The 26,475-nt window shown below is 39.1% G+C and overlaps 1 protein-coding gene across 1 annotated transcript in view; it reads left to right on the top strand.

Annotated features, from left to right (window-relative positions):
• The window catches only part of SRGAP1 (SLIT-ROBO Rho GTPase activating protein 1), a 331,212-nt gene that overhangs the window by 144,138 nt on the left and 160,599 nt on the right, over positions 1-26,475 (top strand). The window contains 1 exon segment of the mRNA XM_020990183.2: positions 6,969-7,131. Within this exon segment, the coding sequence (XP_020845842.1) occupies positions 6,969-7,131 (163 nt within the window).

Genomic DNA, 26,475 nt, shown 5'->3' on the forward strand with positions numbered 1-26,475 from the left:
CGGGGAGTGGCGACCAGGAAGGGATATTTGGGTTTGGAAAGTTAGAGAGATGGTGAATGGAGCCATAGGGGAGTAAATAGATGCAATTTGTCCAAGAGCAGTAAAATCAGTGATTATTGAAAGGGGATTTCTGTAATATTCTATGGAGGGAAAAATAAGTGGTTGACAATATGCCTGTTATCCAAAGAATGATGTGATTGGATAACCAATCCATTGTGTTAGTACATTTGAGAGAGTCATGGTACTTTGGCAGCTGAAATGTGAAAGGGCTCCAGTGCATGTCTCAATCCAGTTCAGGGCTTCTCCACATCTCTGCTAGGAGTTCATATGAGCTTCAGCACCCAGAGTAATGGCAAATGTAGATCTTTTTTCTTGGCTTAGAGGGGAGAATAGAGATGCAAGAGTCTTTGTCTTCTCATCTTTAAAAAGGAAGCGGTTTGGAGTAGATAATCAAAAGTCATATGGTTTTTAAATGTCTTGCATGTATTATCTTATTCAGTCCTCACTGTGAAAACTAGGGAGATGCTGCTGATCAGCATTTTTTTGCCACAGTGATGAAGGATATCTAGAAAATTGTCTAAGTTGAAGGATTCCCTGTGGGTGGTACGGTCCTCCAAACACTTCTGTTTGCAGAGGACATTATGCTAATTGCATCTAAATCTAGAACTTTGAAGAGCCTTCTGGAAGAAATCCATAAGTCTTCAAAAGAATTTGGCCTAACCATCCATACAGGAGTGATCAAATGGATGAAGAATGTCTCCTGCCCAGATTATGAAATGTGTTTGGATAAACCACTTGTAGAACTTATTCGTTAGTATGTATATCTGGGATAGGTAATGCAAGTAGACAGTGGTCCAGAGTTAAACAGGAGGAGAAGAAAAGCATTTTCTTCAGGAAATTACAGGGCTTTTTTTTTTAAATGACCCAAGCTTCTTCCCCAACAACATCGGCCCAAAACAAAGACATATTTTTTAATGCTGACATTCTACCAATGTTGCTTTATGGTCATGAGACATTGAATATAGCAGTCTCTGTAAATTTAAAAATAAGGAGCACATGGTGACCATGCAAATTATAATTAATGAAGAACTTCAAAGAATAGGAGGAAATGATATCAAGTGGTTGATGAGAGTGAGTTATGACAGGTAGACAGCTAGTATGCTCCACTGATAGCCTTGTGATGTCAGGAGAAGACAAGAAAGGCCTCCATCATGTCCCGTGGACCCCTTTTGGTGAACTTGGGGAGGGACATGGCCAAGAGTCCTACAGGATCAGCTTGTGTGGATGAGTTACAGTCAGCATTGTTGGAGGGAACACCCAAGTAAATAAGATCACGGATTAATTTGAATATTGAGAACTAAGATCTTCACAGCAACCGTATGAAATAAGTGGTGCCAGTATATTTTAAAGAGCTAGCCCCTCTTAGTCCTGGGCAGGGAGGATTAACTTGTGAATGATATCATATCGGTGAATTGAAATGGCATGAGCAAAGGCATGAAGCTGGGAGATTAGAAGGCACGTTCAGGGAAAAATAAGTTAGCCAGTTTAGCAAGAGCAGAAGCATCATTATCTTTAAGGTCCTGTCCAACTCTAGATTTATCATTCTGTGATCCTTTGTAGTGATAAATAAAGTTATTCTAGACTGTATGTTCTATGATGGCAAGGACCATGTTTTATCTTAGTTTTTATATCCCACCAGGCACCTAACATAGTACTCTGTACACAGTTGAAAGTTAGTATATGTTTATTGAATTGAATGAGAGGTAGGGGCCATTATGGGGGAGGGGGTTTGAATTTTAAAATAAGGAGCTGGAACTTTATTATGTAGACAACAGGGAGTCATTGATAATTTTTGCATTGAGGGAAAAAGTATAGATACAAGCAATCTCTCAGGAAATTTTATATCTTTCAGCATAGAGGATGGATTTTTAAGTAAAGGTGGATGTAGAGTTGTTGTTCATCATTCTCTAAAAGGACCAATGAGGTCAGGTGGGTGATGTCCTGAATTGCAAGTGAATTGGATTTAAGTGAGGCAGAGCTGTGCAAAGTCATCAGCCCACTCTCTCCTCCAGAGTCATCAGACATAGGTTGGGACCACTGGTGATGGCTCAGGACTCAGTGGGAGACCTTGGCCTTTTCAAGCTGTGGTCTTTCCCAGGTCTCAGTTTGTCTGAGGCAACACCTATTCAGTAGTTAAAGGCTAGGTAAGAATTCAGGTAAAAGATGGCCTAGTTTGCTTTCACAGAAGAATCAAGGCAGGGAAGACCCTCAAGGTTTCTGGCCAGAATAGAAACAATTGCTGTTTGCACTCACTCTGAGCCATCAAAACCCAAACAATGAGCAAGTGAGGCTTGGGCTGAGGCCTATTAATATAATAATAATGATGATGATGATGGTAATATAGAGTTATTGTTTGTCCTTCTTTCTTGAAGAGGACCATGACATCAGGAAGGTGATGCCATGACTTGCAATTGAATTGGATTTAAGAGAAGGAAGGCTGTGCAAAAGTCACCGGCCTCACTTTCGCCTCCAGAGCCATCTGGGACCAGTGGCTAGATATAGGTCAGGAGGACTGGAGATGGCCCTGAATGCAGTGGGAGAAGTAGAGAGAGGGGGCAGCTAGGTGGCACAGTGAATAGAGCACCGGCCCCGGAATCAGAAGGACCTAAACTTAAATCCGGCCCCAGACACTTGACACTTACTAGCTGTGTGACCTTGGACAGGTCACTTAACCTCATTGCCTAGCATGCACCCCCCAAAAAAAAGTAGGGACTTCTGGAAAGGAGGAAATTGTTTGTTTTGTTTTGGGTTTTTTTGGTTTGTTTTGTTTTTTAGGCAATTGGGATTAAGTGACTTGCCCAGGGTCACACAGCTAGTAAGTGTCAAGTGTTTGATCTGAGGCTGGATTTGAACTCAGTGCCTCCTGACTTCAGGGCCAGTGCTGTATCCACTGTGCCACCTAGCTGCCCCTGAAATTGCTGTAATAACAAGGTGTGAAGTGGAGTGAACCTAGACTAAGATGGTGGCATTGGGAATGAAAGGACAGTACATATACAATGAATATAGCCTCTCCTAATAGGTGGAATGAACTTTCTGGATTTTGTTTGGGGTTCTTTTCCCCCCTCTGGGAACCTTGATTGTTCTGCTTTTAAGTCATCATTTGTAGACTAGTGGATGATTTCCAGATTGGGAAGAAAAGTTCTGTACCAGAGTTGAGCTGGCCCCACCCTTCATACTTTCATCATTCATTCATTTGTCCATTCAACTCTGATCTGACCTTATCCTTTTAGCTGGGCAGATGGGATTGTTTGAAAAACAGATGCCACAGAATTTTCCTTCTGTTTTCCATCTGATTAGCTAACATTCTACTCACTCGTTCAATGAATACTTATTAGATATCTACGCTATACAGCTTTCTATGCTTATCATTCTACAAGGTGCTGCCTTGGAAGTTCTGTGACAAAACATAGGGTACTGTTAGCTTAGGTACTCCTTGAACAACAGAAAACAAGTTTCTAGGAGTGTCCGTTTTTCCAACCACAAGGGTTACTTTCCTGCCACCTGGTTTTTGCCCAGCCAACAGTACCCAGTAATTGTGTGTGTGTGTGTGTGTGTGTGTGTGTGTGTGTGTGTGTGTGTGTGTGTGTTTGAGAGACTGACACAGAAAGAGACAGACAAAGAGAGAGAATGAGAGAGGGAAGGAGAGAGAGAGGAAGAGAGAGGGAGGGAGAGAGAGAGAGAGAGAGAGAGAAGAGAGAGAGAGAGAGAGAGAGAGAGAGAGAGAGAGGGGGAGGGAGGGAGAGAGAGAGAGAGAGGGAGGGAGGGAGAGAGAGAGGGAGGGAGAGAGAGAGAGAGAGAGAGAGAGAGGCTGCCAAAGGCTGACACCTAATAAAAGGTTCTAATAACTTCAAGATGATTGTTTCAAATTTTTGTCAAGAATAACTAGTCACCAGATATAACACATCTGCAGTTTTAAGGCTCCACCTTAAATAAAATGAAAAGTTGGATGTGTTTGTTCAAAAACCAAGTCTCCCTTCTTATGTTTTGCTGGTTTTTACACAGTGTAAATCTGTTCCTATTAAGGAAACAAGGAGTGAGGGGAGAGTTTAATAAGAAACATAACATCTTCGTTGTTAACTTAAAGCCAGTCCCTATATATTCTATTCAAAAGATAAGAAGAAATAGCTACTGTTATTTATGAATAACTGCTCAAGAATCCTTTATCTTTCACAAAATATATTTGTAGTTAGCCTGCAGGTTATGCAAGAGAAGAGAGTATCAAATTTGAAGTTTTATTTTGATGACATTTAAAAAGTTAGGAGTTTCCAGAGGTCTATTGTAATAATTCCTTCCTGTTGGAGCTTTTTCCCAAAAGGATAATTGGCATTGACAGGGCATCGTTTAGTTTATTTTTTCAATTAACAAAAATCTATTTTTCTTTCTCCCTCATCTTTCCCCTATCCCCATTGGGGGGAAAAGAAAAAGAGAAAACAAAACCCTTGTAGCAGATATGCATAATCAAGCAAAACAAATTCCCACACTGGCCATGTCCAAAAATATGTATGTTGACAGAGCATATTTTAGATCAATGAAATAGAATTTTGATTTACTGGAAGTTAAATTGTGAACACAATAGCTGAGTAGGCAGAAAGCTCTGACTTCATCAGCCATCCTATCCTGGCTACATTATAATTCAAGGACCATAAATGACCATGAGCAGTAACCTTCTAAATCTGAGTCATAAACAGAACTTATGGGTTTTACTCCCATACAGCCCAAGTTTGGGGCTGTCATGTGGTTTGATAGGTTTTTAAAAGTTCTTTGCTGGTGCCTCACCATAGCAGGAGGGGTAACACTGGCTTCTTGACAGTGATGTCAGCAGAACATGAACTCTGGTTTATCCTACCAAGATCCGAAGGTCTTTAAGGAGGGGCCCTTTGGTGGGATGTATGTCTGTCATCCAATTTGTTACTCATTTAATACTCATCACTAGCTTGGCTACACAGCCTTGAAATTTTCAGCCACAGGTCATGATCTTTACTGCCTTTACACAACCCGTAGGGATGTTATGATAGGCATTAGAGGAGAAAGTATCCCCGTTGATGAATTCATAGATCTATGAAGCATTTATACAAATATAAGACAAAAAGATTCATATTTTGAAATTGTATTATGATGCAAAAATATCTTATCAATAGACTATTCTTTTTTTGAGCTCTCTTTTTAAATGTTATTGTTAATTTGTGGAATAAAGAAGCATTTCCATAACATAGTACAATAAAAAAAAAAGATGATTGCATATGAAACTGTAAATCTACTCTGTACAACTTGCTATTCCTTTCAAATATACAACAGAATTATTATGTAAATTTCTTTTTTTTCTTCCCTCCCACTGCCCTAGGGATGGCTACCATTAGACACAAATAGGCGTGTGTGTGTGTGTGTGTGTGTGTGTGTGTATGTAAAATTATTCTATACATACTTCTATTTATCAGTCTTTAGCATCTTTCTTCATCTGTCCTTTATGGTTAATTTGGGTATTTATAATAGTCAAAATAACTTATTTGCTCAATAAACTATTCCTAAAGAATAAAATCTTTAAAAGTTCTAGTATTTAAATTATGATTATCTAATAATTCTGTTGGGGGAGATGGGAAATCAAAGAAACCAATGTGGTCTTACGAATTTGAATAGGATTTGAAGTTTGTAAGCCAGCAGGCTTCTTGCTGTCATTTATGATGTCAAGTTAAATCAACAGATATTTATTAAGTGCTTCTCCCATGCCAGGCACTGTACTAAGTGCTGGGAGTACAAATATAAACAGAAAGATAGTCCCTGCCCTTGAGGAGCTTACATTCTAGTAGGGGGAAATAACATATAGCAAGAAACTGAAAGAGGGGAGAGAGAAGGTAGGTACCCATATCCCCACAAGGGGTGTGCATGATGCCTTACACGGTAGAGAAAATGCCAGAGAGTCAGGAGAGGAGCCTGGAGAGGAATGAAGCTGTGATTGGCTTGGGCATTTTCCTTAAAATGATGGTTCTAGAAGGAGCCAGCCAATCAGAGAAGGTGCCATGGGAGTGGAATGTTCTTTCAGTGTGAGAAGACCATGAGTGGAAGAAACTTCCAAGGTGAAGAGGCTTCTGTGGCATGGTTGAGAAAGTACAGCAAGTCCAGAGAGTCGAGATACTAGACATAATACTGTAGCGTTGTCATTTTGGGGCATTCTTTGGGGGAATGGAGATACATAACACATGAATTTATATCCCATTGGAAGTGTACCTAATCAAATCTTTTCTGACATGCAATAGACTGAATTTCCCTAGCAGACTTTGAACAGTGGCAAACCACATTCTTTCTGTGAGGCAGGAGTTTGATTTAAATGTAAACATAAATTGTCTTTCTTCAATGAGATGTTTAAAACTAAGAACCTCTCTGAGCTCTATGAATGTGAGGGGTCCCATGGCACTTTTCTAAAGAGTGTGGGTTTTGACCAAATATTCTTGGCCTGAGTTTTCTCTCTCCAAGCCTGGGGATCGGTTGGCCACGTGCCTTCTACCGCTTAGAAGGATAGATTGCTGGTGATGGTGTGCCTTTTGTAATTCAGGTGCAGAATGGGTGTTGCCTCAGACAAACTGAGACCTAACAAAGACCTTAACTAAAAAGGCCAAGGTCTTCCCCACTGCATCCGAGACCATCTATAGTGGTCCTGATCTATATCTTGCCACCAGACCCAGATGGCTCCAGAGAAGAAAGTGAAGCTGGGGATTTTGCACAGCCCTCCCTCACTTAAATCCGGTTCACCTGCAAGTCAAGACATCACCCTCCTGATGTCATTGGTCCTCTTCAAGAACAAAGGACAAACAACAGCACCCTGTTATGCTCTTTTGGTTTACTTTATTTTGCTATAACTGATTTGAGTGTACTTTGGCTACTATTTATAATACTACATTTCTTTGAATCCTTAGGAAAGACCAGAACCTGTTGTCTCCAGTGAACTGCTGGTATTTACTCCTGAACCAAGTAAGAAGAGAAAGCAAGGACCATGCAACATTAAGTGATATCTATCTGAACAATGTCATCATGAGGTTTATGCAGATAAGCGAGGATTCTACCAGAATGTTTAAAAAGGTAATACCATCATTTCTGCCGCATTGTACTTCCCTGAACATGTATTTAAAGTAGTCGGGTGCAGTTAAGATTCATGCAGTATTATAGGGACCCAAGCCACTGAGAATTGTGCCTTTGTCCTTGGTACCATTTGAAGGAGCAGGCATCTGATTTTAAATGAGAAACCCTGATGGGATGTTCTTGGTTAATCACAAGTCCCTGCCCAATGGAAGGGACTGTCTGCAGCTGGGAATGTTCAGACTGGTCAAGAAGTGAGGAATAAAGAGGAAACTGCTTCTGCAGCTTTAGCTACCTGAAAAATGCCAGGGAAGACTCAGTCCCCTATCCTGAGCACCTTCTCCCTTCTGCTAGATGGCTTCCTACCACCAGTACAAATTAGAAAAGAAGCCAGACTTAGAAAGCTCTTGCTGCACAACTGCTTTCATTGTGTGGACATTTTCATTTTGAGCAGTGAATAAGTTGGCTTTCTCCCCATGTACAGAGTGCAGCTCCTGCCTAGTAACAAAGCTGGCCTCTGTTTTTGCTGTTTACATGACCCAGAATTTTTTCCAGCTGTGTAATGTCATGGTGGTTGTTCAGTGCAGATGCTCATACCTACTATTCACTAATTAATCATGAAGTCTTAAAAAAATGAAAAAACCCCCCACTAAATATTAATGACATATTTATAGTTGAAAGTTTTCAAACAACAAAAGCGTAGTGTTAATAATAGGCCAGCTGGAAAATTTCCTGCTGATGTTTGGTGTAGCCATATTAGCTTTGACTTCTGTCCTAGAAATGGAATTTGATGAACCCTAATGGTCTTTTTCTGTAATGGGGGAAATGCTGCTAGTCAAAAGGGAAAGGAAAAAGTGGAATCCAGAGAGAACTCCAAAAAGGAGAAGATAAGTAGCTTTATCTTAAGTTATAGGAATTTTTAAAGAAATCATGCTAGAAGTGAAATTAAAAAGATTCATTTATATGCCCATTAGCAATAATAATAACTGACATTTATGTAGTACTTCATGCTTTCCAAAGAACTTTACACATACCAGCTGAGCTGGTTTTATATCAAGCATGTGATGGAAACCTGTCTTTTTTTTAAAATTTTTTATTTATTTTTATTTTTTGTTTTTGTATTTTTAAACTTGTCTTTGGAGTAGGTGTTCTTAGCCCTTTTTGTCTCATGGATCTCTTTGGCAGACCGTTGAAGTCATGGACTCCTCAGAATAATGTTTTGAAGTAATTGAAAGAAATGCAAAATTTCAGAAAGAGATTAGTCAGTAAGTCAATAGACATTCATTGAGTGCCTGCTGTGTATTAGGCACTGGTTCTATGCACTAGAATTACAAAAAGAGGCAAAATGACAGTTCCTTCAGATCAGTGAAATGAAGATGCATTTTCTACCCAATCCAACTTTGTGAACTCTATGAAATCTATCCACTTACCCCATTGGGGTCCATAGACCCTAGGTTAAGAACCCTTGCTTTAGAATAAGGAGGACACATCTCAGATACTCTTGCACAGTGTTTGCAGCCAACCAGATAGATCTAATAGCCATGGGTGTTAGAAGGATATAATTGAAATGTTAAGAGCCAAAATTTATGTAGTGTTTTAAGGTTTACAAAATACTTTAGACACATTATCTCTTTTCACCCTAACAACCCTGTGAGGAAGATATTACAGGTTTAATTATCCCTGTTTTACAAATGGAGAACACTGAGACTCAAAGAGATTCTATGAGTTTGCCAAGGGCACGCAGCTAGTAAGCAGGATTCCAACCCACATCTTCCTAACTTCTAGTCTGTCTCTATATCCACTATACCAGAATGGCTCCCCATTCATAATTCTGCCCTTTATCATGTTAGCTACTTCTCTGAGCTTTGTGTATTCAAAAATTTTAATATGTCTCCTAGGATTAAGGATCTCCATATTTAACTACTGGGAAAAGTGTACTATCATTCGTATACTGTGTGATACTGTGTTATTTGGAGACTTAACTTGTTGGAGCAACAAGTTAAATGAAATCCTTTATGCTTTAGAATGTATCTCTGGCATTGGTAAAACTATTGAACAGGACAGTACAATGTGGCAAGCTCCAAGAGACCTCTATGATTGCTCATCTATCCACAAACCTGTCTTCCTATACCATGGGTGGGGAACCTATGGCCTCCAGGCCACAGCTCCCCCCCCCCCCCCCCCAGTTCTATAACATCTCCTGTCTCTCATGTCTTCATTTTGTTTACAAGGACATTCTCAGAGACATGAAATGCTTTTGTGGATCCTAATATTCTGTATGACTTGGGTCTTCTCCTGAGCTACCTGTTTATTAATCTTAACAAAAAACCCCCCATAACTTTTCTTAGTGAATTCGTGCTGACTCTTCAGAAAGGAAGCCATAATTATGTGGTCACAAACTTTTTATAGAATGATTTCTAGAATTTTGGTGAAGATTGATAATAAGCTTGCTTAGTCTGTGGTTTATAGAATCTACTCCACCCCTCCCCTCCTTCTTTTTAAAAAATCAAGACTTCTGCCTGTCCATTATTCTGGTATTTCTTTTTTCTTCATAATTTTTTTTTCAAACTACCAGTGGTTTCATGATCTTATCTACCAAGCGTTTTCAATACCTAAGAGTATATTTCACTTGAGGCTAGAAACATGAAACTACTTAAAGTGTTCTTTATCTCCTTGCCTATATTGGTATACAATTCCGTTTTAAAATTCTTTTGTCCTTTATGATTTCCCTGATGAAAAAGATGGAAACAAAATGGGAGTAGAATAGGTCCTCTGGTTCTTTGTCATTTGTCTTCCTAAAGCAATGGCCTTGTCTTTTCCTTGTTTTTAATTTTTGCTCTAAATATAGTTTAAAAAAACAAACCTTACCCTTTTCTGGTGATTAGCATTCATCACAAACTTTATTATTCTGGAATTTAACCTTCCTTAAGTTCTTCTTATACGTGAACGCTACCATTTCTTATTTATCTGTGTTGCTTCCTATTTCTCATACATCTGTTTAAATTATCTTGTCAGAGAGCTCTTTATTCAGCCACATTGATTTCTTAAGATTCCTCTTCTTTTACGTTATCCAGGTCATTCTTAATTGTATAATCAGAATTTTATTTTTGATAACTCCACTTCTTGCTTGAGCTGAATTCCCTTTGAGAGTTCCTAGCCATGGATAATATTTATTCATTATTTGATTAGCATTTATGGCTTTCCAGAAAGTATTTGAGATGCTTTATGAGTGAAACATAATAGCCTCTTAATTGGTCTCCTTACGTCACATCGTTCCCCCACTCCAATCTATCCAATAGCCTTATAGCCGGCAAAGTGATTTTCGTAAAGCACAGGTAAGACCCTGTTACATACCCTATACCACCCCCTTAATAAACTTAATTGGGCCTGAATACCAGATCTAGTATAAACTCCCTTGTTGGGCATTTAAAGCTCATTAAAACCAACTCCCCTCCTATGGTTTTTGTTGTTTGGTGAGGAAATCAGAAGTTTTAGTGACTTGCCCAGGATCACACAGCTAAGGTAAGTATTATGTGTCTGAGGCAAGATTTTAACTGAGGTACTCCTGACTCCAGAGCTGGTGCTCTATCCCTTGCACCACCTAGCCTTATGAACTCTATTGGTGTAGTTCAGCTGGCTTTGCTACTCCTTAGGCAGGAGCCTCCCTGTCCCAACTGAGAACTTTTTCATTGGCTGATCTTCATTACTGGAATGGTCTTCCTCTTCACCTGTGTCTCAGGTGAATTAATGCCTTTTTCTTTCAGAAGATTCATCTCGAGTACCACCATCTTTATCCTCCCAAGATTATCTTGGATCTGTTTTGCTTGTACCTAAGTGTGTGTATTTTGTCTCTGCTGTTAGACTGTAAGGTCCTTTAGGTTGAGATGGTTCGTTTTTGTCTTTATATACTTGACACATAATAGGTACTTGAGAAAAATGAGGGTAATTGGGGACAAAAGCCAAAATGGACACCAACTCAAGGAAGGAGAAGGCAAAAAATTGTCAGGTACCTGAAAAAAACGAATTATACTTGAGTATTAAATTAGACAGAAACGGGGGGGGGGATAGTCAATAACTAAGACAAAAAAAGCCAGTCGGTGAACATTTATCAAGTGCCTACTATGTGCAACTAGGTGGCACAGTGGATAGAGTGCCAGGCCTGAAGTCAGGAGGACTTGAGTTCAAATGTGTCCTCAGACACTTACTAGCTGTGTGACCCTGGACAACTCACTTGTTTGCTTCAGTTCCTCATCTATAAAATGAACAAGAGAGGGAAATGGCAAACCACTCTAGTATCTTTTCCAAGAAAACCACAAATGGGATCATGGAGAGTCAAATACAACTGAAATGACTCAATGAAAACAACAAACGTTCTAGGCATTGTGCTAAGAGCTGGGGTTACAAAAAGAGGCAAAAGTTTCTGCCTTCAAGGAGCTTACAATCTACGTGTTACATATTAATATTCTAACAAGAGAAAGCATGCTGATTAATTCACAGAAAAATGTATTTTCCTGGTACTTAAATCAACCAGGAATTTACTATTGTACATCCTTTTGTAAGGGGCAGTGAGTAAAATAATGGCTGGTATTTAACTACAGTTTTATAAAAGATGGCATGACCCTGTTAAAATGAGTAATTCTGGTACTGACCCTATGTGGAAAAAAAGAGAGGATAACATGAAATCATAATTCAGTGAAAGCATTCCAGTGGAAAGCTGAAATAATAAGGCCCAGCTACTTTGCTTGTTTTAATGACCTAACTTCACACACAATTGGACCTTGAAAATTCTAGATGAATGGCTAGATGGTTAACATGCCTATTAGACTGTTCTGTCAATGATCAGATACCTTTTTTTTTTTAATAGTTTAGAGGTTTTATTCTAATAGCTTTAATTACAGTGCTTGTTTGTCAAAATGAAAACTGAAAACAAGTATACAAAACAGCCCATTACTAATTGTGTATTGAAAGCAGTGGGAGTTTCCCCAACACCAAACAAACAAACCAGTTCTGAGTCTTTTCTGAGATAAAGTTTAATACCTCCAGTTTCTTTGGTGTTTATCAAAATATGAAAGAAAAAAAAAGTAAAGATCTTTTTTTTTTCAGAGGGCAAATCTGACCCTTGTAGTAGTGGGGGTAGTAAAGGACATTTCACAACTATACAGATAGGGGAATTGTTCCCAAATGGGACCAGATACTTCTAGAATGACTCCCCAAGCTCTCGTGCTCAGTTTATTTTATTTCAAAACCTAGACACCATAGAGAAATACCTGGTGTTCTTGATTGTGTATTTGAAGTGACTGGTCAGATATCTTAAGTAAGCCATTGGCTGGTGCTGGAATACAGCATGAATTGATTGAACTATCTAACAAGTACTCCAGGCTTGCAGAGGAAGGGAATGTTATTATTCTTTTGGTAAAGCTTAAGAACTTGGCATTGTATTCCTGCTCAGGAAGAAAGAGAAGCAAGTTCAGCCCATATAGTGGGCATATCAGGTTCCTGAAGAAAGAGTCAGTATTTTCCTCAGAAAAATTTTGTAATAGTGTCTTGTTGAGAAGTGGTCCTACCACCACCACCACTACCACCACCATCACCATCACTATCCCACTACCACTACCACCACCATCCCTCCACCACCACCATCACCACCGCCACCACCATCACCATCCCACTACTACCATCACCACCATCACCATCCCATTACCACCATCACCATCCCACTACCATTATTACCACCATCACCATTACCATCCCACTATAATTACTACCACCATCAAAGTTCTGCAGCACATAAGGCAGAAGAACTGATTTGAGCCTGAAAAAATATTCAGAGCAGACATTACCAGTTAATTACATCCTCCATATAACTCCTTTGGAATGCTTGATTTTATAAGGGACTGTATCCTGATGGGCTTGCCATTCATTCATTCAGTAAATATTCAGTCATTTACTATTGTAAGAGGCCCTGTGGAGAATACAGAGAAGAGTGAGACAAGATGTTTGCCTTCAGGGAGCTTAGTAATCTAGTAAAGGAAATAAGACATGAATACAAACGAAATTAAATATGACAAGTATCTTGGAAACTTTAAAGCAATGTATAAATGTTAATTATTATTATCATAGCTATATAGGACTGTAATTATGATAACTTATAATTATTTGTGCATATGTCTTATCTCCCCTACTAAATTAGCACGGTATTACAGAAATATAATACAGTCTACAAATGAGAATCATCTTGGCCATAGTGTATCAGGAGTTAGGCCTGGAGTCAGAAAGACAAGGATTCAAATGCGACTTCATTTACTTATTTTCTCTGTGACCCTGGTCAAGTCCCTTTACATGTCTAGCCTCCATTTCTCCATCTGTAAAACAAGGGGGTTGGACTCATTGGCCTCTAAGGTCCCGTGAAACTCAACATCTATGAACCCATGACCTAGGTTCTAGTCTTGCCCTTGACTCACACTATCAGTATGACACTGCTCTGGAGACAATATCTCAAGGGAAATTGCCAAGGCTACAAATTGCAGAGAAGGGGCTGAACTGCACAGATAAAAGAAGCTCCACCCTAGGAATTCTTCACACAAATGGTCATAAAACTTGTCCTGTGTGATGGACTAATTGTATGCTATTGTCTGAAGACCAGCCTCACTATGGATTGATAGTATGTGGATTTTGTTTGTGATATGAATCTGTGTAATATGTGAATGGATGAATGAAAGAGTGACTTGAATGAATGAAAAATCATTTAATTGCTTATTCTGTGATACAGTTACCTAAAAATAAAAAGATAGCCCCTGTTCTCAAGGAGCTTACATTGTAATATCAAATGACAACACAGATAAGGAAGTGGTGGGAAGGGGGCTATGTCGCAGGGATGGTGAATGGAGTCATAGGGGACTGACTTGTACTTTAAAGGAATGGTGTGGGGCCATCTCCAGTCATCATGAGTCTTATCTTGCCACTGGACCCAGATGGCTTCGGAGGAGAGAGTGAGGCTGGTGACTTTGCACAGCCTTCTCTCACTTGGCTTGCGCAAGTCATAGCATCATCTTCCTGGTGTCATGGTCCTCCTTGAGAACGAAGGACAAACAACAACAAAGGAATGGTCATGTGGATTTGAATACTCTTCCCAGAACTATGTAAAAGGTGGTATGAGATGATGATAGCTAAGGAACAACGCTGGGTCTGGTTCAGGCTAGTTATAGTGAATGCTCTCCAGTCCAGAAGCCCAGTGCTCCAAGGAGGTTCTGGAGGGCCAGGTTGGAGCTAGAGGCAGGGGCACAGGTGCATGGCATGAAAGTATGTGGGGAAGAACAGTAGTATGGTACATCTGGCTCTGGCAAGTTATGGTAAAATCAGGAGCCCAAGGACCTAAGGCCATGTGTATATGTATAAGTGTATGTGCGTGTATGTGGTATGATACATATATAATCTAGTTCAATATATGTAACATGCTACATATATAGTAATATACTATATGTTCACCCTGTGGGCCTCGTATTGGCTTAGAAAACCACAAATTAACATTATCTTTGTATTATATTTTTTTGTTTTATTAAACATTTCCTAATTAAATTTTAATCTGGACAGGTTATACTCAGTTTGGGGGGAATACTTTGACACTTCTGATTAATTATATGTAGGGACAGGGACTGAACTCAGAATTTACTGGTTTAGAGAACTCCCTGGTAAACAAACTCCACCTACCAATGTGGGGTGACCCCCTGTCTGACCCTTATAGCAAAAAAGTTAAAATAACGTCATAAATATTAGAAACTATAACCGGGTTAGATTTGTACCAGCAGTACAGTTAGTTTATTATTAAAGACTTAATTAACCATATTAATAACAACATCACCAAAAATCATATTACTAGGTGCAAAGCTTTTGACAAAATACAACACTAATTTCTGTTTCAAAACAAAACAAACTAGGAATAAATATTTCCTTAAATGGTAAATAGCATATGTCTAAAACCAAGAGTTAACCATTATATGTAATTGAGACAAATCAGAATCCTTTCCCCCAAAAAAAATTACAGTAAAACAAGGATGTCTATTGTTACCACTTCTGTTGGACACAGTACTAGAAATGCTGGCTTTGACAATAACACAAGAAAAAAGAAGTTGAGGGAATAAGCATAGGTAAAGAATTCAGATAATTATCACTTTCAGCAGATGATATGTTGGTGTACTTAAAGAACCCTAAAGAGTCAAGTGAAAATTAAATTTTGATAAAATTAGATTATTGAGATATACTACATAACCAAGCTATAAGGTTAAGATACAGCATGGGCTTACATCTTACGCATTGTTTCACCCCTCACACCATATCCAGTCACTTGGCCGGTCTTGTCATGTCTGTTTTCCTAATGTCTCTGATATATTCTCCCTTCTCTCTCTGCACTCTGTGCAGGTGGTGCAGGCACAGGTGGTCTTCACTCCATGCGTGAACTGTTGTAGTAACCTGTTGGTGACTCTTTCTGCTCCAGTTTCTCTTCCCAATCTAATCCATCCTCCACTTAGCTGTCAGATTGATCTTCCCAAAATGGAGGTCTGACCTTACCACCCCACTTTCCCATACTTCTTGTTTCTTCCTGGATCACATATGAAATCCTTGGGTTAGCTTTTAAAGCCATTCGTAACCTAGCTTCTTTTTACCTTTTCAGTCTTCTGGCACCTTATTCCCCTGCTCTGCAATCTAGTGACACTGATCTCTTTTGCTATTCCTCAGCATAACACTCTATTTCTTGACCCTAAGCATTTTTACTGGTGATTCCCCATGCCTCTAATTTGCTCCCTCTTCACTATCCCTCCTAACTTCCCTTAAGTCTTAGCTAAAGTCTCACCTTTTGCAAGAAGCCTTTTCTAAGTCCTCCTTAATCTTATTGCCTTCCTTCTGAGACTAGCCTCAATTTGCCCTCTCTGTATCTTGTTTGTACACAGTTGTTTGCATGGTATCTCTCCTAATAGACAGTAAATGCCTTGAGGGCAAGGACTATTTCTTCTCCCTCCCCCTGACCCTGATATATTGTTTCCCTAAAACTGAGTAGAGTGCTTAAAACATACTAGGCACTTAATAAATGTTAGTTGACTGAATGATAGGTCTGAGGACTGGGCTAGCTAAGTTTGGGTCTTTAGCCTGACTGTAGCCATAGTGACTTCCAAAGATCATCTGCTGTGGTAGAGCAAGGTTATGGTCTGCACTGGTGAAGGGAGTGTCCACATTGGCAGAATTATAAATTGATGGAATAGTGTAACAGGTAAAATATCCACCTTCTAATATTCTATAATTAACAACAGTAATAAGAGAGATAGCTGGCATTTGTATGGGCAGCTAGGTGGCACAGTGGATAGAATGCAGGAAGGAAGATTCATCTTCCTGAGTTCAAATCCAGCCTCAGACATTTACTAGCTATGTGACCCTGGGCAAGTCGTTTAACCTTGTTTGCCTCAGTTCCTCGTCCATAAGATGAGCTAGAGAAGGAAATGGCAAACCATTTTGGTATCCTTGCCAGGAAAAATTCCCCCCAAAATGGGGTCACAAAGAGTAAGACACAACTGAAATGACTGGACAGCAGCAACAAAATCATTTATATAGTTCTTTAAAGTTTGCAAAGCCATGCACACATATTATCTTACTTGATCCTCACACGACCCTGGGAAGTTGATGCTATCATTATCCCCATTTTGGAGATTAGGAAACTGAGTCACAGAAAGGTTGAAGTGATTTGCCCAAGGACACACAGCCAGTAAGTATCTGAAGCTGAATTTGATCTCGGGTCTTCGTGGCTCTAGGTTCAATGGTTTATCCACTGCACCACGTTGTTGCCTCTGTTCTATAATATAGTTATATCATAGTTATTCTATGATATATTCAATGAGAGGCATGAGTGAAGTTCTATGGGAACCGATAGGAAGGAAAAACTACTGCCAGGCATGGTTTTGAAATTATCGGAAAGGGTTTCTTGGAGGGAGTAGCATTTGAGCTGGTTATTGAATGATGAATGGGAATTGGAAGGATGGAGCTTAAGGAGAAATAGATCCCAGGTAGAGAAGATGGTATCACATACAGCAGTTATCTGCCCTGTCTCCAGCCCTATATGTGCACTGACAGATTTAAACTTATATTTGATTCTGGTTATAGAATTTTTAAGCTCGCAGATCTGATTGTCCTTTTCAGCTTCTAACAAATCTGTGTTGCTGGCACTCAATTAGTCATCAGGACGGTTTATGTCTTCACTTATGATCTTTATGGCTGTATCATTTGTTGCTCTTGAGATAATAACTCAGGTATCTGAACAAGTGCTGGTCAATTCTTTTTCTGGGCTGTCCAGGGAGAAGTCAACACATCCCACTATTTAGGAGGTATAGAATCTGTTGAAGAATTCATTGAGAGGGGCAGCTAAGTGGCACAGTGGATAGAGCACCAGCCCTGGAGTCAGGAGGACCTGAGTTCAAATGTGGCCTCAGATACATAACACTCACTAGCTGTGTGACTCTGGGCAAGTCACTTGACCCCATTGCTTAGCCCAAGAAAAAAAAAAAGAATTCATTGATGTCCCCCACCAGCACTGGACATCCTTGCCCCAAATATTCCAGGAATGTTGGTACCAGCCTTTGCAAGTTAAAGTATGGCATGGTAGTACTGAAAAGAATACTGGCTGTTGGAGACATGATAAATATGGGTTGGATACTTCTGCTACAGTCTGTGGGCTGTGTGAATGTGGCCTGGTCATTTTTTAAATTTGTTATTTTTAGGCAGTTGGGGTTAAGTGATTTGCCCAGGGTCACACAGCCGTAAGTATAAAGTGTTTGGTCTGAGGCCGGATTTGAACTTGGGTCCTCCTGACTCCCAGGCCAGTGCTCTATCCACTGTACCACCTAGCTGCCCCTTATTGGCCTGGTCATTCTAAGCTTCATTTTGGAGTAATGTAACTTCAGCATATTAACATCTCAAGTATACCCTGTGATGGCAGTGGTCCTCTTTGAAAATGAAGGACAAACAACAATAACAAAACCTGCCTCGTGCATTGTTATTCTTGTTGTGAGAAGCAAATCAGATAATTCATGTAGAGTGTTTTGTAAACTTTGAAGTGCTATGTAAGTGTGAGCTCTTGTTAGTGTCTCTACTGATCATTTAAGTGTAAAATCCATCCATGAAAACAGCTGAAATAAGTATTTCCTGTTAAGATGGTAACACAGCTCTCCCACAAATACTGCAGGAAAGTTCTTAAAGGGCACCAGAAGGAAAAATGATGCAAAACCATAGCCTGACTGATTCCTCTTCTTTTTCCTTGTGCCAACCTTGGCCAACCAGTTCAACAACTTCTTGAAGAGGCTCCAAGTCAAATAGTTAGACGCTCATTAGCATAAAGAATAAAGCTTGTTTATGTCTTTCCTATTGCAGGAAAACATGCAGTACACAAAATTTCAGCATCGCTGAGTAGGAAAAGACCTCAGAGGTTCACCCGTCTAACCTGTACAGGAATTTAGGATTGTAGATCCTGGAAGGGATCTAAGAACTCATCTGTTTCAAAAAACCTTCGTTTTATAAATGAGGAAACTGAGGTTGAGAGAGAGCAGGTGACTTGTCTAAGGTCATACAAGTACATAAGTGGCAGAGACGGGATTTGAACCCATGTTCTGTGACCCCAAGTCCAGTGTGTTCTCCACCGAACCAGGCTCCCTGCTGTTACATTATTAACCAGTGGTCATTCAGCTTTTACTTGAAGATCTCTAGTGAAGAAGACGTTGGTGTCCATTGGACATTCTTGTTGTTCAGTCATTGTTCAGTCGTGTCCAACTCTCTGTGACCCCATTTGGGGTTTTCTTGGCAAAGTCATTGGAGTGGTTTGTCATTCCCTTCTCCAACTCATTTTACAGATGAGGAAACTGAGGCAAACAGGGTTCAGTGACTTGCCCAGGTTATATATCTAGTAAGTGTCTGAAGCCAGATTTGAACTCAGGAAGATGAATCTTCCTTCTGGTACTGTATCACTGTGCCGCCTAGCTGCCCTATCGAATATTCACCTAGTTTGTAGTTTTATCAAGTTTTTAAATGAAAATTGGACCAGGGTTGAAAAAAAGGTTGAAAAAGTAAGAAAAAAAGTAGAGATTCTAAGAACATATGTTTTTTTTTGAGATCACTGGGATTGCATTTGTCATGAGACCACTCCTATTTAGTCTTACTTAAGGGGTAGTATTTTTATATCAATATCAATAATAATGATATTTCAGAATGGTTCTAATCCTGCCTGGATACTTATAAGTTGTGTGGCTGAGCAAGTCATTTAATTTCAGGGACTCTCTTTCTTCGACCATAAGATGTTGATTAACCATACTCTATCCCCATCCCAGGGGAATTCACCTCTAAAGTTAGCCAGGTTAAGGAATGTGGTAAAGAATGAGGCCCACCACTTATGAAAATTTTGGAAAAATTCTGTTGTTTTGAAATCTCCAAGGGCTTTTTCCAGTTTTATGTGATTAATCAGAAATTTTAGAGTAAATGCGATTACCACCTTCCAACTGGGAAGGTCTCTGAAAGCCACCAAGTCAGTGGGAGAGCTGTATAGTTAGGTGAAATAACACAGCAAAGCATTAGTAAAGATTTGAGCTTCTGTAATCCTTCTTATGTAAGATATGGAGTGAGCAACAGTGTCCCCAAATCCACATTCACTGATGTCCCTAATAGCTGAGGCCAAAGACTCACAGGGGGATCTATCATAATCTCATTTTTCTTGTTTGTTTTTTTTTAAAGTTGAGTTGTTCGGTTGTTTTTTCATCTGTCTTGTTTTGTTTTGGATAGAAGAAGGGCAGAAGTACTTGAACTTAGATATTTTCTTCTGATTTTCACTTGCGGTGTTGACCTGGTACCTAACTTTTCTGTGACTTTAAAAATTTATAAAATTTTTAAAATAAAAAGAAATAAATATAAATAAAAAATAAAAATAGAATAAAATATAAAATATATATTTTTTACCAAACCCAAAATTTACAGTAGTCAAGTAAAAGGAAATAAAAGGGGGTGGGGGAGAAGGGGATGGAATAAGCATCTATAAAGCACCTAGTATGTGCCAGGCACTAGTGCTAAGTGCTTTTTACAAATATTATCTCATTTGATCATTGCAACAACCCTGTGAGAGAGGTGCCATTATTATCTCCATTGCATATTTGAGGAAACTGAGGCAAGCAAGTTAAGTGACTTGCTCAGGGAACAGCTAGTTAAGTGTCTGAGGCTGGATCAGAACTCAGTTCTTCCTGACTTCAGGCCCAGTGGCTCTACCCACTCTACCCAACTGCTTCTAAAAGACTAATTTCAGTCTATTTGGTGTGTGTTGGGATGTAATTAAAGGTGAAGGTTCTCCCAAAATACATTGTAATGTAATCCTTAGACTTCAGAATATTTAAGAATTAGAGAAATCTTTACTCTACTATACTCTTCTTAGTCTTTGGGTCTCACTATTTCAAATGTGTGCATGGCCAGCGATGTTAAAAGTCCAAAGAAATTTAAGTGGGAAAATCACTTTCTGATGTGGTCTTCGATGCCTGGGTCTAAGGTGGAGAATAGCAGTTGAGGGCTAATGAGTCAGTAAGCGCAGACCTTTGGTTAGAGTTACATTTGTAATCATTTCTTCTCTAGGTTTATCCCTGAGGTTACCATTTTAAGGTTAAGATATAGATTGAGTAGATGCTCCCTTTTTTGGTTTTAACAGTGAGAGAAAGAGAGAGAAAGAGACAGACAGAGACTGGGCTTGGAATCAGGAAGACCTGAGTTCAAATCCTAGGCAAGCCATTTAATCCAGTTTGCCTCAGTTTCCCCATTTGTCAAATGAAGTGGAGAAAGAAATGGCAAACCAGGCTAGTATCTTTGCTAGGAAAATCCCAGATGGGGTCAAGAAGAGTCTGACGTGACTGAAACCAGTGAACGACAACACACTTGTATATGTTCTAACCTGCCTCCCAAGTCAAATGCAAGCTCCTTAAACCAGACTCTTGTTTTTCAGCCTTGAATTCTCAGTGCTTAGCACAATGGGCCTTTAATACATGTCCCTTGAAATGAATTGAGTTGTTGAATTAAATAATGGGGTATATATCATATCTATATTTCCCTTTTTTTTTTTCAAGGAACTCTACTTTCTTGTAGTCTTAAATAACTCTCAGCTCCCTTCCAGTTCCCAAGTTCTATAATTATGCCCGGATAAATTCTTATCCTTTAAGATTTTTATTTGTTTTTTTATTTTGGGTAAGACCTTTGATTTCATTGGTGTAGGGGAATCCCAATAGGGAAACACCCTTTACTGCTGCTGATTGTCACCTCCTCTGCAACAAAGAAAGACTGTGTGTGTATTATGTGAAAAGAGTTGTCTTTGGCACTGAAAGGTTTATTGATTTCAAATTCAAGGACCACTAGGATCTTCCTTTAAGGTTCTAGTCATCCCTCTGTTTACAACCATTCCATTCTTGTTGGCAGAAAGCAATCTCAAAAAGTAGTAGCTTTACTTATTGTGGCTTTTCCTTTCTAAGAAATGAAATTATCATGGAGGCAAGTGAATTTATGGAGTGTTTTCCTTTTATTAGTGTGAGACTCCTAACAAATAAGCGTTCTGGTAGTTGATATAATCCCTCCCTACTGCAGATGTTGCTTTTAATATAGGTTGCCATCAAGTAATATAGCTAGATCATTTTAGTATATTTGGCCTCACTCTAGATGGGTGGCCTTCTCAAGAAATCTTACTTCTTTTTCTTCATCTTGGGGGATTCCAACAGAAGATCAGAGCATTACCTAGATGTAGAGCTAGAAAAATATTTAGAGAACATCTAGTCCATCAGAGGTTGGTGTATGTAGTTTGTTTTGCAAAACTCAATAAGTAGAAAATTTGCACAGTTAATATAACCCTGTATTTAAGATAGAATTTGAAATTTTAGTGTTTTGGTGTCTATTTCCATGATGTTTCTACTCTTTCAGAAGTGATTTTTTTGCTCATTGATAGAGAACAGTAGGCCTCTCACAGCTCTGGGTTTTCTACTTCTTGGCTCTTAGCAAAGGCATGAGGTAAGATTTTTTAGTGGATATCCTTATAGAATTTGTAATATCCTTATGGGATTTGAATTTGGATTCATGTGAAGGAATGAAAAATTCAGTAAACATTTATTAAGTCCTCATTATGTACAAAGCATTGTGTCAGGAATTAAATTGAAAAGAACATCACAGTCCTGACCCTCGAGGAATCTACCAGAGGAGACTGCTAGAAGACTTCTACTAGAAGATTCATAATATTCTCCATAGATGAGCTTCATGAATCCTGTATCCCTTCATTAGTACATGGTTTCTTTTCCTTTGCTTTCTCTTCTGTATCATGTTTTTTCCCATCACCAACTTTTCCCATTGATTTGGTTCTTTTCCAATCCCTTTAGAATGTTGTTATTTCTAGCTTCCTTACTAGTATATTTCTTCTGCCCTGTCCATATTAGCTCAATATCCTCTCTAAAAAATTTGAGTGTAGACAAAGATTTCTCAAGCCCCTTTCTCTTCTCCAGTGGACAGCACCATACCATATGTAATTGACAACTTCAGACAGGAATATGTAGCATTTATTAACAATGCTGAAAACTCTCATTTATTTATCACTTTGTGATTTTCTTCTATTAACAACACTAAAAATTCCCATTTTTAAAAATCACTTTGTGCTTTCATCAAACCAACTTATGTGAAGGTAGTAAAAAAAGTATTGGCCGGTTTTCTGAGGATCCAAGGTTATGAGCTTCAGGCACTGAGGTATCTAAATCTCAAAGAGGTTGAGACTTGTCCATAGTCACACAGCTATTAAATGCAGAGCTAGGATTTTAATCCAGGTTTATTGATTCTAATTTTAATGCTCTTTTTACTACATCATATGCCTCTATACACTGCAGATGGGTGTCAATTTGGATTTCTCAGGGCTCAAGGTGAATTGACTCCCTCATGGCTTCCCTTGAAAACTGTTGGCTACAGAGATTTTTCTGTTGGCTTCTGGTTGCCCTGAAGCCTCCTGGGATGCTCATTTAAGTATCCCTGGCCTCTCCTGAAGTACTAATATCTGCTAACCTGCTAGAGTATTAGAAGTTAGCATAATTAGCAGGAGTTAAATTCTGCCTCCCTTCAGCAAAAACAGCAGACCAGTACATACATACACACATACATACATACATTCGAGTACACACGCACAGGAATAACTCCTCTCTAAGAGGAGACAACATGTAAATTAGATACATACATAGGTGTAAGGGTGGGAGTCAACTGAATCAATCACTTGACACCATTTAAAATAAGTAATAAGTTGCTTCTGCTACATCACTAAATGAAAAAAAATTTAGTCAAGTAAGGCATTGAAATAGGCATAGAAAAAGGCCTTGATTATTTTCAAAGGAAGGAAAGCCATTGGTTGAAATGAAATGCAGCTACACAGGGGATGTATTTAGTGTTGGCTAAAGAGATTCAGCCATACTCTGTGGGGCTTATAGAAAATAATAAGCCAGTTCAGAAGCCAGGCATTCAAATGGCAACTGAACCTAAAGCCCAGAGAAATCCAGCCAAGATCCTGAGAGAGATTCCCCTGGATTAGGAGCAGTGAGAGGAGAAGAGCATCTGTCTCTTATGAGCTCAAAAGGTCAGAATATTTCAGATTTCCCAAGGGCATTCTAGCAGTATCCCTAGCTTAAAGGCTGATAGCAGTGTCTAGAGTGGCAGCTAAGGATAGACTGAACATGTAAGGGGAGAGCAGTTTCAGGAACCTATCATTAAGAGACATTATCATTAAGAGATATTTCATGATGGCTCCGTGAAAAGGGGAAAAAAGGTTTTTTTGTAGGAGCTTTTACTCCATTTACCACAATATGTGTTCTAAACATGAGCCCAATTTTCCCCAAACTTTGCATCTCCTTGGAGAGAGTGTGTCCCCAGTTGGGGGCATTGTTTTGTACCAACTGTTCTAACTATACCACCTTAGTAAATATCCATTTTTAAAAGCTCTGGCTGAAAAATTTATATCAACTGATGAGCAGTAGAGGCACACTGGTGGGGGCTTTTGAGTATTAGTAGTTAAAAAGCCCCAACTTCATGAAGGGAGAAGAAGTAGCTTGAATGGAATGTCTCAGAACATTCAGGGGAGTTCTAAGGCCTTTGGTATTTTCCAAAACATGATCACTGAAAGTTCACATGAGAATTTAAGAATTCTACACAATAGTTTTAACAAGGTAGGATTTTTAACATTTTTTTTCCTCAGTAAATTATTTTGCTATTTAATGCTCTTTATCTGAAACTTATCTCTAAATAGACCCTGCTAACTGGTTTTTTTGCTAATTTCTTGTTTCATACACCTGTGGGAGCTGTTACATGATATTACCTTAGGACTTGTACTAAATTCTTCCAAGATTTGAAAAGACTTATGTAGCAAAAATATCATAAACATATGATAGACCAAAATGTGCTGATGCTTCCCAGTTTTGCTCCTACACAATCCCATATACAGTACTTAAAGAATCAATGAGATAAATGTATGTAAATCACTTTGCAGACCTGAAACCCCCAGATGGATGAGTGAACTGTTGATTTTGCTTTTATCGTTGTTGGCATTCTGATTCCAAGAGATATGATTTTAGTGGTGCAATCCTTCTCTCCCACAAATAAATTTGCTCTACCTCATACCTGCACTTCTCTTTGTGAGATAATGTGTCTTCGAAGATTATGAATACACCCCCTCATTATGTTGTGTTATAGTATTTCTTAACCCAATGGGATAGCAGATGGTAGCTAGGTAAAAAACCCACAGTAATTATTCCAGGTGGATATCTCTTTTGCCTTCAAAGCCTCATTAGCAACTTTTTGGTAGTTAGCCTGGCATTCTTTTTCCTCTTATATTGGTACATTTGGTCCTGAAATTGACGGGGGGTAGCGTGCCCCTTGGTCACACTACCTTGGTCTCACTTTACAGATGCCTGCCTCCTTACCACTTACTTAATAAGTCTTATCCTTTCAGGGTAAAAAAGATGCTTTTCCTTTTTGTCCAACTCTACAACCAAAAAAACATACATATGCATAAAAATGCTTATGTCCCTTTTCACAGTCACATGTGTTGTAAAGATAACTTCCATCCTATGGAAATCAATTTAGTTGTTTAAATATTTCATCACAACTTCTCATCTACCAGTTTAAAAGAAACTGGTAGAAAATATATCATTTGGAGAGACATCCCAAAATGGCCAGAATAGCAAAATAGTTGCTCCCATTGCTTGGATGAGCAGGAGTCATAAAACTACAGTACTTCAGATTAGATGGAAGACCACCATAGTCCAGCTTCTGGGCTTCTTCATACTGCAACTTCCCTGCCCACCCCCAACCTGCTGATGGGTAACCTAAATACTGTTAGCTTTAACACCTGCAACACCTTTCTACCCTTAGGAGTTTCAGGACTTCCCATTTGAATATATTGTGCCCCTTTCAAACTGTATACATAAATTATAAATTTACAAGAATTGTAAATTCATACATGAATTTGCTACAATGCATGTTCCTATTTGAGCTCATCTCACATAGTGTTTGGAGCATTTTGATTTCATTACACTTTTGGATTGAAAAGGAAAGAAGGAATCAAGTATTTATTAAATGCTTACTCTGGGCCAGGCACTGTGCTAAGCATATTTTAAATATTTTAAATATTCGATCTTCATAGCAGGTAGGTACTGTTATGATCCCCACTTTACAGTTGAGGAAACCGTAGGAAACTGAGGTAGACAAATGTTAAGTTATTTGCCCAGGGTCACACAGCTGGTTCATTTCTAAGGCCTAATTTGAAATCAGGTCTTCCTGACTCTGGGCCTAGTGCTCCATCCACTGCCCCTGCGTAGAGTACTTGAATTGGAAAATCTGGGTTCAAGCAAGTCACTCATCCCGTCGTAGCTTCAGTTTCCTTACCTGTAAAGTGCTGGATAATAGGACCCAATACTAATAATAGTATCTACTTCACAGAGTTTTAGGGAAGACTGTGTAAACTTTAGAGCAGTTTGTAAATGTGAGCTGCTATTATTAGTAGTAGTAGCATCACTTTATTCAAAGCAGAGATTGTCAAATATTCAGAGACCGATTCTAACCTCTTTCCTCTTACAAAGAATTTAAGAGAAAATGGCGGTTGCATGGGGAAAGTAGCAGGGCAGTGGGTGTGTGAGCAGGCCTCTTCTCTGGAGTTTGTTGTTAGCTGCCAGCGGTTCCTAAGGGAGGATTTCTGGCAGCAGCACGCTAACAGAATTAGCAAGAAGTTGTCTTGGTAGCAGGAGCTGAGAAGTGCTGCTGAACCAAAATTCTACTACGTGG

The sequence above is a fragment of the Phascolarctos cinereus genome, unplaced genomic scaffold (assembly GCF_003287225.1).
Source record: "Phascolarctos cinereus isolate Bilbo 61053 unplaced genomic scaffold, phaCin_HiC Scaffold_1;HRSCAF=81, whole genome shotgun sequence".
NCBI lineage: Eukaryota > Metazoa > Chordata > Mammalia > Diprotodontia > Phascolarctidae > Phascolarctos > Phascolarctos cinereus.